General features: G+C 32.1%; 1 protein-coding gene across 1 annotated transcript in view; it reads left to right on the plus strand.

Moving 5' to 3' along the window:
• Positions 1 to 3,725: 3,725 nt before the first annotated feature.
• The window catches only part of LOC143241622 (vacuolar protein sorting-associated protein 26B-like), a gene marked incomplete at its 5' end in the record, with an annotated part of 52,126 nt that continues 38,639 nt past the window's right edge, over positions 3,726 to 17,212 (plus strand). The window contains 2 exon segments of the mRNA XM_076484799.1: positions 3,726 to 3,869; positions 16,602 to 16,677. Coding sequence (XP_076340914.1) covers positions 3,726 to 3,869; positions 16,602 to 16,677 — 220 coding nt within the window.

The raw sequence follows: 17,212 nt of genomic DNA on the forward strand, positions 1-17,212 counted from the left end.
TTTTGCATGCATACCTCACAAAGATATATCTTATTTTTTGTTTTGTTATTTATATTTTCTAATGTAATTAATCTCTATTTTTCAATTATTTTTATAACAATGAATTAAAAATACAGAAACAAGCATTTTAGTACTTGTATGTGGTCTTTACTCATAATAAAAGTTTATAGTGTTAAAAACATTAACCTTGATATTTGGTACCATTATTGTTAGTACTTTACTAAGTTTTTATTTATTTCATATATTTGACTTAGAACACAATAATAACATGTGTAAAGCATGCATCTTGTATAAATACTACAAGTTAACTGTCTTTCTAACTAAGCTGTGAATGTGTTAAAATGATTCCTGTAGTCAACAGGAATTTAAAAAAAAAAAAAGAAAACCTGTAAATTTATTGCACCAGTCCATGTGGTTGTACCTCTATAAGGGTACAACAGAACTGATAACTTGTAACTTTCATTTGCATTTCTAGATCATGTACAATCATACATTTTACTTGCTCAGGAGAACAGAAGGATCCAACCCCTGATTCTTTTGTGAATACAATAAGATGAGGACTCTAAAGTTTGGGATTTGGAAAAGACATGCTTTTGTAAAAGGGTGAATGACTTATTAAGTGAGTTTGCAATCTGCAGTAGTGGCAGCCAGGACTTTACAGTTTAAAGGGAAATTGCTACCTGAAAACAAGTTGTGGATATGCAGGACCAGATGGTCCTTTGTTGTCTCTACAGTAAACTTATTTTTGTCTTTCAACAAAAACTGGCTTTACAATGTACAATTATATTTCCATGGGAAAAGTTGATTTTTTCATGGTATGGTTGACATGATGAAGTTCTGTTGGTGTTTCATCTTTGTGTTTGATTATCTGTGTGATTGTGATGAGCTACAATTAATTTGGTTTTGATGATTTCAGTAAAGGAATGGTGACTAGTAGTGCTGTAACAAGGGTAGATTTTAACCTTCACTTGCATAATTAATGAACATACCTGGTAAAAATGATAATAAACAACAGAACAGAGTAATGCTAATAGTTCAATTAGAAAATAAATGTGGACTTTCACTGATAACAGAAAGCTACAGTGTTTCAAATAACATTGATTAAACAAGTGCCTTATGGGTATAGGGTTACACTTGTGGTAATTTTTCAACATTAAACTTCTTAGTTTGTTTTATATGTATTCTACTGTAACACTTCTCATACAACTTGTACAGTAGGTATTCGGTACATTTTAATAATGTGAAGCAATGCAGCTCATAAACTTCACCATATTGATGTACTCTGATGCTCAGAATACTCTGTTTTATATCCATATATTTTGATGTTTTCTACCTCAATACAACTTTTGTTTAAGTAATGGGTAGTAAGAAAAAACAGACATGGATTGATTGTTCTGTATGAGTGACAGTGTATAATTACTATTAAATATCAAATGGTTTCTGTTAACAAGAGAAAAACAAAACAGACATGGATTGATTGTTCTGTATGAGTGACAGTGTATACTATTAAATATCAAATGGTTTCTGTTAACAAGAGAAAAAACAAAACAGACATGGATTGATTATTCTGTATGAGTGATGGTGTATAATTACTATTAAATATCAAATGGTTTCTGTTAACAAGAGAAAAACAAAACAGACATGGATTGATTATTCTGTATGAGTGATGGTGTATAATTACTATTAAATATTAAATGGTTTCTGTTAACAAGAGAAAAACAAAATAGACATGGTCAGTGATGTCGAGAAAACTCACTTGTAGAGAAATATATATGCAAAAACGGCTCGTTTGGGTTGAGAAAATATTTTACATAGAAGAGCGAACAATGTCGACCTTCTTCGGTCATCATCAGGTTCACAAAGAAAGAAAGAGGTAACTGACTGGAAGCTGACCACATGTTTGGAAGGGGTTGGGTAACTGAGTGTTGGAATGTAGAGGCTTGTTAGATGTTTGATATAATTTTATTTTATTTAATATAGGTATAAAGGCATTCCTTTATATTGGTTTATTTTGGGTTTAAGTTGTTGTTTAAGTAAGGCTTTAATTTTGCTTTTGTTTATGTTTGTTTCTTTATTTAGTATTTGAGTGTTTTCTATGGTTATGTTGTGTTTATTTGACTTGCAGTGTTGAAAACATGTGAAGGTGACTTTTATGTTCTTTGAATCTGGTTTCCATTTTTCTACTTTTTCCAATATAGAAGTTGTGGCAGTTATTACATTGTATTTTATAAATAATGTTGGTGTGGTGTTTGTCAGTGTAGTTTTTACATAGTATAGACCTCAGTTTTGTACCTGGTTTTGAATAAATTTGGTATTAACTGGAATGTCATATTTTGTTAATAGTTTTGCCAAATGTTGGTTATTTGTCTGCTGATGTCAGGAATATATGGTATGCAGCAGTATATGGTTTTGTGATTTTTGATCCGTGAGATATATTTAGTTTTGTTGGTTAATTTTGCTTTCTGTCTAGGGTGTGCGATAATGTTTTCTACGGTTTGTGGAGGAAACTTATTGATGTTGATGAAGTATTGTTTTATTTTGTCTAATTCATTCATAGTTTATGGCTGTGTTTATTTGGTAGTATGGATTATTGTTTTATGGCTGTGTTTATTTGGTTTCTGTTAGTATGGATTGATTGTTCTGTATGAGTGATGTATAATTACTATTAAATATCAAATGGTTTCTGTTAACAAGAGAAAACAAAACAGACATGGATTGAATGCCACCTGATGAATGTTTGAACATAGCCCTAGACCTCTGTAAGATAAATTACTTGAGATTACTGCTTTTTCCAGCATTCTCATCCATATAAAATATATGCATTGCACTGTAATTGTAAGACCTAAATAATATGTAGAATAAGCAAGGGATTTGCTGTTTTCAAACTCAGCCAAATGTATATAACAAGGTTTTGTTGGGTTGTTTCATTTATGGTTTTCTTAAGTAACACTTAATGTTTTCATACATGTTAGTAAATAAATTGCATACTACATTTGTGAAGACAAATACTGATTTAAATACCTCTCTTCACAACAGAGAGTTTCACCAGTATGTTATACAAGGTTATTAGTATTGAATTTAAAATTGTCAGAAAAATAAACCAATAACTTTTTTCATTATCATATTTGAACAGGGTGCTGTTTTGGCTATTGAGATCAGATCTCATTCCTCAAAATATGTAATTCAGCTTGTTTGTAAGACTGATATACACTTTCACTTACAGAAATCTGTTTTGAGCCTGTGCAGAATAATTTGTTGTTATTGTACTGTAATATCACATTTAATGTAGTGAGGATTTAAATTATATTCAGATTGTGTGGTGTAATAAATTAATGTATATTTAAAGAGTAAGAAAACATTAAAGAACACGATAATATTTTATCTTAGTCCCAGTAAGACAACTATTTTAATGTATAATTGGACTGTTTTTAATATTAATAGTGCTTTCATGGCATCATGTGGTAGTGAAGTGACAATGACATTGTCTTTGATAGTAATTAAACCATCCAAAATGTGTGGAATAAAAGGCAAGTTTGTATACAAGATGTTCTTACTGGTGAATCCAGTATAGATTTTGCAAGTGTTAAAAAATTTATGGTACTAAAATTTGAGTAAATTTACTAAGTAGTAAGTAAATACTAAGTAATTTGTTCTTTTTATATTTATTACAGTGATGTTGAATAATTATATTGTTATTTTATATTGTAATCTTTTATTTATTCTAGAGTTTCTTTGGGTTTGGCCAGACAGCAGAGATTGACATAATTCTTAGTGGCTCGGACACCAGAAAATTAGCAGAAATCAAAACTGAAGATGGAAAGAAGGAAAAACATTATTTATATTATGATGGAGAGTCTGTGTCAGGAAAGGTAAAACATTAGAACATCAGAATTTACCTTTAAATTTTTAGTATCTAATCATAATTTTTTTTAAATATATGCCAAAAGGTTTGCTTTATGTCTATGTTTTGATTTTTATAATGCAAAATCTCACAAAATGTCTACAGCTATATAAAAAAAACAAACCGCTATTATGAAAAGGCCATGGGTATGAATTTGTGTTAAAGGAATATAACTGAAATATGCATGGTTGTGTATAGAAAAGGAAGTAGACCAGTGTACATACAACAGCTTATGAAAGTTTATATGATCTTCTATAAGAGTTAGGATAATTTGATTATTCTCACAGAAAACTTGGATAGTTGGAATAATTGATAATAGTAATAATGAGAAACATATTTTGATTAGTTGATTATTTTATGTGTTGTGACACACTAATTAATTAAGCTAAACAATCTTGAATTAAAGAACATAACAGCGAAAATTATAATAGAAGTAATTTAATTACTTGTATACTTGGAAACATTAATTTTGATTAGTTGATTATTATGTGTGAGAATAATTGATTATAGTATTATTAATTAAGTTTTACCTGATATTAATCAGTGTATTTAGTCATCTCTAAATCTATAAAGTGATAATTGTAAATACTCTTTACATATCAGTGTCACACTTACACTTTGATGAAGTTTACACAGAGTTCGTATTGGTTTTAAAATTGTCACCATTTATACTATTTTATAAAACTTTATTAACCCTCTTACGATGAGCTCAGTATAATATACACTACTTATACATGTTTCTACATGTTAAGTATTTATACTGTGGCTTTTGATACAGTGTATGTAACTTCACAAAAGTTAGTAAAACTTTTAGTAAAGATTGCAAGTGTTTTATTTTAAAACCAGACTTTAAGTAATTAATTTTACTAATGATTTGTTTGTGAAAATAGAGTTTATTTGATTACTAGTTCAAAGTGATTTTCATGTTATGATTAAAAAAACTATTCTTTGTCTCAAAAATCTCAAATATTATTTGTGCAATCTCTAAAACCTCCCACATATATTTCAAATGTTTGTTTTTAGTAAGACTTTGTTTTGTCTGTTATTTTTTCTACCCTGTGTTTGGTTTGTCATTTTGTAACCTTGTAATCATCATAAAGAAAAAATAGAAATAAATTTATGCTTTTTTCTGTTCTAGAATGACGACAGAATATAACACAGAAATAGAAATGTTTAGTCTAAAACTAAATAGCATGACCTGTATATTTATTATTTTTATTATATTGATCTACCAGTCATGTTTGGCTAACATTACATAACCTCTATTGATGAGGTGCACATGCACTCATTTTATCATGTCCAGTAATATAAAACTGGCCTTTAGTCTTTACAAAGTGACCTGTCTTGGCTATGATTTAGTGGACTGGTATTTTGTCATATACAATCACATTTCAATTATATATTTGTATATAGATTATTACTATTTTTCAACAACACATTTTTCTCAAACATAGCAAATTATATATTCTAGTTACAGTGACCTTTGTATTTGTTTGCTGCTTGCTATAGACCTCTATGCTTTATGAAAGTTTGCAGATATAAAACTAAATATTTTTTAGGGTTAATATATATAACTGAATAATCAGAAAAATCATAAATAACTATATTGATACAATAGAATTTCATATAATTTATCAAGCTTTATAACTAAGCTATATTTAGGTGTAAACAAATTTGAGGGTTTGAAGAGACTAAAGTCACAACCTGCCTCCTTCAAAATAATGTGGAGGCTTTTTAACATATTAAAATTGTTGAGAAAACCACTAGAGGAAAATTTGTAGCTGTTGATTGGTTATTTACAAGCCATATATTGAAGTAAATATATATAAGGAACTGTTTCCAAAAATGGAAGATGAACAGAGTCACTATGTTTGATTCAGTGCATAAGCCTGTTTCCAAAAATGGAAGGAGGTGAACAGAGTCACTATGTTTGATTCACTGCATAAGCCTGTTTCCAAAATTGGAAGGAGGTGAACAGAGTCACTATGTTTGATTCAGTGCATAAGCCTGTTTCCAAAATTGGAAGGAGATGAACAGAGCCACTATGTTTGATTCACTGCATAAGCCTGTTTCCAAAAATGGAAGGAGGTGAACAGAGTCACTATGTTTGATTCAGTGCATAAGCCTGTTTCCAAAAATGGAAGGAGATGAACAGAGTCACTATGTTTGATTCAGTGCATAAGCCATATCTCAGCAAAGTGAAAGGATATGAGGTTTTTATTCTTTTTCCTAGCTTGTCAATTTTATTAATTTGAGTTCATAATTCAAACAACACTATAGATTTGTAGATTTTATTATAGTATTTTATATTTTTAATGTTATTTGATTGATATAGGTGTTAAAATGCCTCATGAAGCTCAAAGAAAGTAATGTCAGTTTTTGTAATGTAATAATGCTAGATTACAAATACAAGTAGTTGTGAAATCTTTAGAGTTTTCAGATTGAGTCAAATCAAACATTTTCCTTAGGTAAATTGCAGTAAAACCTGCTAATTGAGTGTTGAGTTGCATATTAGAAGTAATTTGAGTTATTATATATTAGTTGAAGTGCCATTTTTGAAATAGATTCACAGCATTACACAAGTTTAAGCTTGTTGAAATGTTAAAGGAGGAAAACGTAATTTGTTATCATATTTGATTGAACATTGAGTTATTCACCAAATAATTTAAAAGAACATGCCAAGAAAGAAGAGTTTACAACACTTTGTGTCAGAATTGAAATATTATGGTGGAAATTAAAATGAATATATTTGAACATAGCTAAGTTGAATATGATAGTTATGAGGTCAAGTAGTGATATTCAAGGATTACTGAGATCATGAAATTAAGACAAGATCAGGAGGAAGAATAATGATTAAAAAAGACCAGAAGAATTTGAGATAGAAGTTAAAAAAATGACCAGAAAGATGGGATAGAAAATTAAAAAAGACCAGAAGAATGGATAGGAAATTAGAAAAAGACCAGAAGAATTGGGATAGGAAGTTAAAAAGACCAGAAGAAAGGAATAGGAAGTTAAAAAACGACCAGAAGAAAGGAATAGGAAGTTTAAAATGACCAGAAGGATGGGAACAAAAAAAATTAAAAAAAAGACTATAAGAATGGGATAGGAAATTAGGAAAAGACCAGAAGGATGGATAGAAAATTTAAAGTACCAGAAGAATGGATAGGAAATTAGAAAACATCCAGAAGGATGGATAGAAAATTAAAAAAGACCAGAAGGATGGGAATAAAAAATTTAAAAAAGACGATAAGAGGATAGAAATTAGAAAAGACCAGAAGAATGGATAGAAAGCTAAAAAAACGACCAGAAGGATGGGAATAAAAATTTAAAGACGATAAGAATGGGATAGGAAGTAAAAATGACCAGAATAATGGATAGAAAATTAAAAAAAGACCAGAAGAATGGGATAGGAAATTAGAAAAAGACCAGAAGAATGTGATAGGAAATTAGAAAAGACCAGAAGAATGGGATAGGAAATTAGAAAAGACCAGAAGAATGGAATAGGAAGTTAAAAAAAATGACCAGAAGGATGGGAATAAAAAATTAAAAAAAAGACTATAAGAATGGATAGGAAATTAGAAAAATGACCAGAAGGATGGGATAGAAAATAAAAAAAGACCAGAAGAATGGGATAGAAAATTAGAAAAAGACCAGAAGGATGGGATAGGAAATTAGAAAAAAAGACCAGAAGAATGGAGGAGGAAGTTAAAAACATGACCAGAAGGATGGAATAAAAATTCAAAAAAGACCATATAGAATGGGATAGGAAATAGAAAAAAGATCACAAGAATGAATAGGAAATTGGAAAAGAATCGAAGAATGGGATAGGAAGTTAAAAAAAACCCAAAAGAAGGATGTGGATAGAAAATTAGAAAAGACTAGAAGAATGGGATAGGAAATTAGAAAAAGACCAGAAGAATGTGATAGGAAAATAAAAAAGACCAGAAGAATGATATAAAATTTAAAAAAAAAGACTGGGAGGATAGGATAGGGAATAACAAAAAAAGACCAGAAGAATGGGATAGAAAATTTAAGAAACATCTAAAAGAATGGGAGAGGAAATTGAGAGAAAACCAGGAAGGTTGGAATAGGAATTGAGAGAAGACCAGGAAGGTTGGGATAAGGTTTTGAGAGAAAGAAACATAAGATTTAAAGAAAAATAAAGCAGACTTCTGACTGAAGTCAAGATTGATGAAACTGTATGGGTATGTAAAGGGATTGCAATGACATGTTTGAATAAATGCAGAATGAAATAGCAAAGCACATAAAAGACACAGTCTAGTCTGAAGTAAAGTTCAAAATGATATCAACAGATTGAAATCAACATAAAAAAAGAATATTAGGAACACACAAAAACACTTAGGAAATGAATGAATAAATCAAAAAATCAAAATGTCTCTTTTTATTTTTTCATGAGTTCCAACTGAAAACACTATGAACTACCAGATATGCAACAGAAGATCTTAACTAGCCTACACCTGTTACCACTATTGCTGCTGCACATGTCAATTAAGGACTGTTATTGACTGCTCCAGCAATTACATTATGAATTTAGTTGGCCAGTTCAATATTAGGAATTCAGGAAAGTAATGGATGATGATAGAAAGTTATATCAGTCTTAGTTTGAAATAATTTCCAAAGAAAATGAGTGGGAAAGTAAACAGTGAGTTTATCAGCCTTGCTGTCCATTTAAAAGAACCAGCTTTGACGACAACAAGTAACCTTCCAGCTGAGAGCCATAACTATCAAGCATTGGTAGCTACCTTATCCAACAGGTTTGGAGCATCACATCAGAAAGAACTTTCCAGTAAAGTACCACTATTCCTGATGATGCCCCAGAGTTGGTGGTGGTTGGTGATGACTAGCTGCCTTCCCTCTAGTCTTACACTGCTAAATTAGGGAAGGCTAGCACAGATAGCCTCTGTAGCTTTGTGTGAAATTAAAAAAGAAATCAAACCAAGTCACAAGGATACTAGAAGGGTGGAACTGTTATTGGTGTGGAAACTTGGCCGTTATGGCTGTAAATTTCAATATTTATTAAAACAGCACTACAAGAATGATTCCTTTATTTCATCCAGGTTGAAGGAACAGCCAAGGACTAACCTGACATTGAAAAACAGAAATTAGTTGGACCTTTTAGTCAAGGTTGAACTGATAATACCCCATATATCCTAAACAAAATAAGTTTTTGCTTAAAGAAACTGGTACAAGGGCTTATTGATGGGAAATAGTATTTTAATTTACATTGGTTTTACAGATGCAGTAGCTAGACTTTATTTGGTAATGAAAGGTGGAAAACTTTTCAGATATGAAGAAAGAAGAGGGAGTGATTCAAACATAAGGTTCAAGTAAGAAGAAATTACAAATTACCCTTCTGTAGGAAGTTGTTCAGTGTTTCATGATGTGTAATAAGTAGTTTTACAGTCCATGAGTAGGAAATTCCTGTACTTCAGTACATTAGTTAGCCAGTTGGTTTCCTTTATAAAATTGATTAAAGTAAAGGGAGAGATAGAAATGAGTACTGGGCTTTTGGGCTTTAGATATCACCTTTTGTCATTGTGAAGAAAATAAGAATGAATCCAGAAGGTTTTGCTTGGACTGCTGGAAAGTTAATGAAGTTATAATGAAGAATTCCTACCTACTGCTAAGGATTGCCCTTCCTTGGATGTATTTTCAACATCAGATCTTAAAAGTGGACATTGGAAAATGGTGGTCAACAGTGTAAGTAGAGGGAAGAAAGTCATTACCACATGAAATAGATTGTGGCAGTTTTAACACTTGGATTATGTAATGCTTCTGCTGCATTCCAGTGATTAATGGAAAATGTTTCTGAAATTTGTCTGAATGTCAAACACATTTTCTTGAATGATATAATCTTATAAAAGAAGACCTTTGATAATGTTCATGAAGGGCTAAAGAAGGTTCTGAATTAGTTGAGGAAAGAGAATGTGAATTATTCCATCAACAGGTGAGTTTTATGAGGTACATTGTCGCAAATAGGGAATATCTGCAGATCCTTCAAAGACTGACTCGCCCAGTATTGGCATTACCAAAGAATCTGCTTGGACTGTGTTCTTACTGTCACTGATGTGTAAAATCTTTCTCTAACATAGTTTGTTCTGTACACAAACTACTTGAGAAGCCAAACAAGTTTTGTTGGACTGCTGATTGTGAACAAGCATTAAACAAATATTCCTTTTTGTCTGTATATCATAATATCCCTTTCATTGTTTTACTTCCTGTACCTCATCCTGTCTCAACTTTGTATTGTCCCATTCATATTTGTGACTCTTGCTTTGGCCTCAGGTTATGGCTCTTTTGTATGTTTTATTACAGATCTCTTGGTTTTTCTTTCTGCTTGAAGTACTCTTCTTCTTCCTTTGTATTTCTGTTTTTATCCTATACCATTACTCTCTCTGTCTCCTCATCCTTCACCTACTCACTCTTCAATACAATACCAGTAGTTTTAGGGAAACAACTATTTTTCCTTTTTTTGCCACTTTGTTCTCCATTTTATCTCCTGTCTCTATTTTGATCTGTTTTATTTTTGGGATCTCTTCAGTTGAATATCTGCATCTCTTGGTTACAAACCTGGTCTTTAGAGATACCCCAGACTCCTTAGAATAGCAGTCTTAGGCTCCTTGCCTGTAATATGCTGTTCTTTCCTTGATTTTACAACTTGGTGGTCCATAGATACCTGTGTCTGTCACCTATCCTCAGGAATCATCTCAGGATACCCTTCTTCTCTTCCTTGTTCTTTTACTTCTGTTTATCATACCCCTTCCCCCCCACCACCTCTTGCTTGAATAGCTGTTGAGACTGTTAGTAGTACTCTTCTTTGGAACTCATCCAGGGCTCTGGTTTCATCAATGCCTGTCTCTCCCACTTTACCTTTTTTGTATTCTTTCTTCTCTACCATCTCTGGAATCTTGCATGTTGTTTCTCTCACCTCTTTCATATTCCACCCCTTCTTTCTTGTCATCATCTTTCCTGTCTTCTTTGCACTGATCCTATGGATCTTCAGCATGTGATATCCTCTTTGTTGGTGGCAAGAACTTTAGAATCTGTTTCTCATCCCACTCAGGGTGTTTACTCCTGTATTTTTTGTCATCATATTGTCCTCTCTGTATCACTTTCTTATTGCTCCTTGGTTCCAGAAGAATGACTTAATATGTGTGGACCCTCTCTTCTGGGCTTGACAGAAGCTGGTAACTGCTGCCTTAATTCTTCTTTGAAGGCCACTCACTTGAATCCCATTTTGCTTCCCACTCAATTTCTTGTTCATCTGAGGTATTTTTCTCAACCCTTGCACATGGCAGGCTCTTCTGTGTTTACAGTATGGAGATTTTGGTTTCCAAGTCACTTCTCATATATTTAGGGTGTGTGTGTTTTTTTATAGCTAAGCCACATTGAGCTATCTGCTGAGCCCACCAAGGGGAATCGAACTCCCGATTTGAGCATTGTAAATCTGTAGAATTATGCTGTACTAGCGGAGGGCATTATATTTAAGGACTTTTACTTTATTTGGAGCCATAAGTCCTCTTGGTTGTATGTGTCCCTTTCAATGGGTTATGGGGAATCATTGAAACATGTCTTGCTTACCTTAACCATTTTTTTTTTTTAATCTGCCTTTTCTGTTTATCCTTATGTTGTGGTGGTTCAGTCACTCCAACACATCCTGGAGTATGCCACTCCCTTCTGGCCTGACTTGCATCTTTCCACCAATGTGTCTCTTTCTGGTTGGGAGGTCTCAACACCCCCACTTTCTCCAGGTTCTGGTCTTCAGAGGATTATTTCCTTCATGTCAATATTCTGAAGATGACTGTGGCTTATTAGGCTTGTTTTCTTCTTTTGTCACAGTTGTCATGTCGTTTTGTGATGATACACTTGGACGATTCTACAGTCATTACTTCAGTCCATTGAAAAGGAAATATCTGCTTTCAGGACCTTTGCTTTCTAGCTCTGGACTTTTTTTTTTTTTTGGTCCACACTTGTCATGTCCACTTTACAATATGTAATATCCTTGGGGTTTGTATCTAGTGGTAGATCACTTCTCTCACTTTGATGGGATCCCTCCCACAGAGTAGTCTTTATATCCTCAGTCTTTGTTTGAATTCATACCCATTTCAGAAACCCTCATATCATATGTTTACAACTCCCATTTTAGTTGTTTCTCTTCTTACATTAGATTTATTCAGTCTCCAGTGTGTGTATGGAATTTCCATACTATCAAAATGCATGGGCTGTTTACCACCTCTTTTCCAGATCATCTAACTACTACACATCTTATTTCCTTCTTTACATGGCTTTTCTTCTAAAGTTTATCTGTTTCATCCAGTACATGGTTACAGTGAGACATTGTTTACAACCATCTACCTCTTTCTAGGCATTAATCTGTTTTGCTTTTACCTCTTCAGGATCTTATTTGCCTCACCTTGAACTGTTGGACTCCAGTTTCTTGTATCATATTTCTGCAATATATTTTTTCTTCTTGTGGTCAGTGTTGGATGCCTCCTTTAATCTCTGTCATAGGGACCAATTCATATTGTTTCTGGTTCACTTATAGAACAATCAGATGTTTTTAAATCTCTTTTTTCTGTTTTGTCATTGTATGATCATTCTGTTTCTCGTCATATTTTGTGTCCTTGAAGTGTAGTACAGGACACCATGTTAGTGTCCCCAAACAGTTACCAGAGGATATGTTCAGTTGGATGGAACTAGGATTTGCCTCATGATATAGGTGAAAACTTCTTCCTCCATCTGTCATTACAATATCTATTTCATCAAGATGGAAAGGCTTAATATCTGAGTCACACTAACCATTCTCCCAACAACTTCTGCTACACATTACCAATAGCATTAGATTTACCCGATACTTTCTACTGTAGATATCTCCGATATCAGTGTAATATGTGAGTACTAAATAACAGTTTGGTCAAAGAATATTCTCAAGAAGGATGCTACTTCACTAGACAACTCCTGTTATCATGGACATTACACCCCATCAGCTTTCCTTTTGAGTAATTATTTAAAAAAAATACTTCACTAGACGACAACTGTTATCATGGACATTACACCCCATCAGCTTTCCTTTTGAGTAATTATTTAAAAAAATACTTCACTAGACGACAACTGTTATCATGGACATTACACCCCATCAGCTTTCCTTTTGAGTAATTATTTAAAAAAATACTTCACTAGACGACAACTGTTATCATGGACATTGCACCCCATCAGCTTTCCTTTTGAGTAATTATTTTAAAAAATTGTAAATGATTATCTCCAGTCCATTATTGGCATGGGATTTGTTCTCTTCTTAATACAGAGAAGTAAATAGTTTTTGAAGTTAACTTTCCGTACCTGAAAATGTATTTTACATAGATACCTCTGTGCTCCACCTTTCCACTTTTACTTCCAATTCCTGTGCATTTTCTTTGGTTTCCCAAGAACAAACTTATCATGTGCTAGTGGTTTTGGCAATTACTGTGTATGAAGTTGTGCCATTCTTCTGTTGTTTGGTAGAAGTTTGTCCTAGACTTATGGCACGTACACAACATTCCATGACAGTCGTGTGTGAGGTAATACCTATCTGTGGTGTAGAAAGAAAAGTACCTATCTGAAATACATGTGCAGCTTAGGAAAAATGTTAATGTTATTTTCTCAAAACATTGAGATACAAGTAAATTTGTGACACCAGTGAGGTTCCTCCCATCATGTCATAGGCTTTAAATAAGTTGAACCAGTAGAATTTTGTCCATTACAGAATCTCCCAAAGGTTATTTCTTTTTGACATAAAGTTGTATATTGTTCATGTCATATTTTTTATTTAATTATTATTGCTCAGCTTTCAATCAGATGTTCAGGTTTCTCACGTAAGTTAGAAAACCAGTTAAATTATAGTTATTTTGTAATGTTATGTATTTTAAGCTTCATACTTTATAAATGTTCTAAATGTTTATCACCACCAATATCAGTACAAAAACAGGTTTGTACTGCTTCACTGGTCAACAGCAGGAAGCTTGAAATCCTGAGATAAGTTCTACATTCCTTGTTTGTTTTTTATTTAATGTTATGAAAGTAATGTAAAAATTAGAAACTCATTTTATTGAATAAGAGAACTTGAAAGAAGAAGAAGAAATAAAACTTTGTGACAATTTGTGTAATAACTGGCTTTAGGCACAACTTGAGAGATTTTAAGTAGAGCTGTAAAGCAAATTAGAAAAATCTGTTAACTTTGGCTTTATGAAAATGTGACATCATGAAAATTGTAAAATGAAAATAAAAGTATTTATTCTTAACCTGAAAATCACACTAGTCAAAGAATGAGTCTGACTGATTTAGTAAATTCACTTTCAAACAAGACCCACACTTCTAGTACTTTCAAATAGTTCACTGTTCTTCTTCAGGAGAATAAAGGTTTGTTTTTAATGAGTGTAATGAAATACATGTACATGGATTTGACATCACATAAATTGGATGTTTCAGTATGAGCAGCCTTGAGAACCAGCCAGTCATGATCTAGGCTTGTTGGTGTCAGGTTTAGTTTGTGCTAAAGAGGTGTGTACAGTATGTAAGACTTAAGTGTGATAATAGGTAGATGAAGTGTCAACCAATTCTTATAAAAAAAATAAGATAACAGAAAAGGTGGTGGAATATAGAGAAAGTAATAATTTGTTTCAATATATGATAAATCATATAAAGAAGTTAAGTCATGAATAATACTAATAATGTAAAGTAACTTTAATTATGAATTTAGTTTTGAAACTCTTTTCAGAGAAATACAAATGTTGTAAGTGTTGTCAAGTTATTGGGTGATAGTGTTTTTTTTATAACCTCTTTCATACTCTGTTTCAAAGAATTAATGTGCCTATCATAGTTCTTACAATTATAGCATATTTTCTTTAATCTGTGTGCTTGATTGAATGTGATATTGTGTTTGGTGTGTGGGGAGTGACAAGCTTTGATTATGTAACTATTGTGGTTTATCTTTTGGCTTTAGGTACAAACCAGTATGTGGAACACCATCTTTTAACGATAGTTTTATACCTAAGAATCTTATTTGGATAATGGAATGATCTAGAATAAATTCAATAGAACTGTAGAAACATCTGTAAAAGACAGTAATGAATCATTATGTCCTAACCATATAAAAATGTCATCAGTATAGCATTTCTGAAACATTGGTTTGTCTGTCCAACAGTCTTGGATAAAAATGTGGACATAGTTCTGGAAATATTGGTTTGTCTGTCCAACAGTCTTGGATAAAAATGTGGACATAGTTCTGGAAATATTGGTTTGTCTGTCCAACAGTCTTGGATAAAAATGTGGACATAGTTCTGGAAACATTGGTTTGTCTGTCCAACAGTCTTGGATAAAATGTGGATATAGTTCTGGAAACGTTGGTTTGTCTGTCCAACAGTCTTGGATAAAATGTGGACATAGTTCTGGAAACATTGGTTTGTCTGTGCAACAGTCTTGGATAAAAATGTGGACATAGTTTGGTTCCCATAGCTGTACTTTTTGTTTGAATATAGAACTTATTCTCCTGAACATGAGAAGTGCTTCTGTTAAAACCATTAAAACATTTGTCTCTGATCCTGTGTGCTAACTTCTTAATGAGTAAATTCACAGACAGATCTTTAGTCAAAGTTTAAAATCTTGTTTTTTTTGTATACTTGTATAAAGATGTACTTAGTAGACTTGGAACTGAAGTAAATATTGCCGTGGATAGAAACTGGGTAGGTATAAGTTCTTTTTTTTTCACATTTTGCAGATTTAATATAGTATTGATGGTTATCACATTCAAAAGCTAAAATAGCCATATTAGTTATATTTGAAAAATGATGAAATAAACACCAATCTAGCCAAGAATGTACATGAAAAAAGTATGGAGCAGAATTCCATTTTGGGATGACACTTTATAACAAAGAAATTGAAACTTTACTGCTTGAATAATACCAGTAAACTAAAGTTGAAAGTAACAAAGGTTAAAGTTACAAATGACATCTTGATATTCAACTGTATCTTACCAAGTGTGTGCACTGAGTCTGAACATACTGATGATGTACCATTCATTAAATTGTTGAAATAAGTGAAAATTGTGCTTTTGTAAACTTTATTCTGAGAGTTTAGCATTGCTCATAGTGGATAAATATTTTCAGAAACAGTATTAACCTGAGATTCTTCTGTGTTTAGGCTGGTATTCTAGTTTCATGTGAGTTACAGCTAGCACCTCTGTTTTGTATATATTATTATTATTATAGAGTAATTCTGCTCTTAAATACATTATTTCATGTTATCACATAATCTGAAATGATAAAACAAACACACACACAGTGATCAAACCCTGTTTTCAGCTGATAGCTGGCATACTGTTTATTTCTCGTTAACATGAGTGATTCAGACAATACTGAGAACTAGTGTTGTGATTGCTCTGTTCTTTCAGTTGTCACAAATACATTTTTATTTACGTGACATCAGCTGAAAACAGGGTTTGATCATATAGAATATTAAACAATTCATAATTTAAATAAACAGTATGTCAACTATCAGCTGAAAACAGGGTTTGATCATGTAGAATATTAGAAAATCATAATTTAAATAAACAGTATGTCTGCTATCAGTTGAAAATAGGGTTTGATCATGTAGAATGTTAAACAATTCATAATTTTTATTTAGTTTCTTTGTTTTGACATAACAGGTTAATATAACCTTAAAAAAACCAGGAATGAAGCTTGAACACCAAGGCATTAAAATTGAATTCATTGGACAAATTGGTAAGTAAAACAATTTATAATGGTTTTGTTAGTTCTGAACTTTAATAAGCTGATTGTTAGTATTCAGTGTAGGTTGATAAGTTTTGTTAGTTCTGAACTTTACTAAGCCAATTGTTAGTATCCAGTGTAGGTTGATAAGTTTTGTTAGTTCTGAACTTTAATAAGCTGATTGTTAGTATCCAGTGTAGGTTGATAAGTTTTGTTAGTTCTGAACTTTAATAAGCTGGTTGTTAGTATCCAGTGTAGGTTGATAAGTTTTGTTAGTTCTGAACTTTACTAATTGTTAGTATCCAGTGTAGGTTGATAAGTTTTGTTAGTTCTGAACTTTAATAAGCTGGTTGTTAGTATCCAGTGTAGGTTGATAAGTTTTGTTAGTTCTGAACTTTACTAATTGTTAGTATCCAGTGTAGGTTGATAAGTTTTGTTAGTTCTGAACTTTACTAATTGTTAGTATCCAGTGTAGGTTGATAAGTTTTGTTAGTTCTGAACTTTAATAATTGTTAGTATCCAGTGTAGGTTGATAAGTTTTGTTAGT

The sequence above is a fragment of the Tachypleus tridentatus genome, unplaced genomic scaffold (genome assembly GCF_004210375.1).
Source record: "Tachypleus tridentatus isolate NWPU-2018 unplaced genomic scaffold, ASM421037v1 Hic_cluster_1, whole genome shotgun sequence".
Classification (NCBI taxonomy): domain Eukaryota; kingdom Metazoa; phylum Arthropoda; class Merostomata; order Xiphosura; family Limulidae; genus Tachypleus; species Tachypleus tridentatus.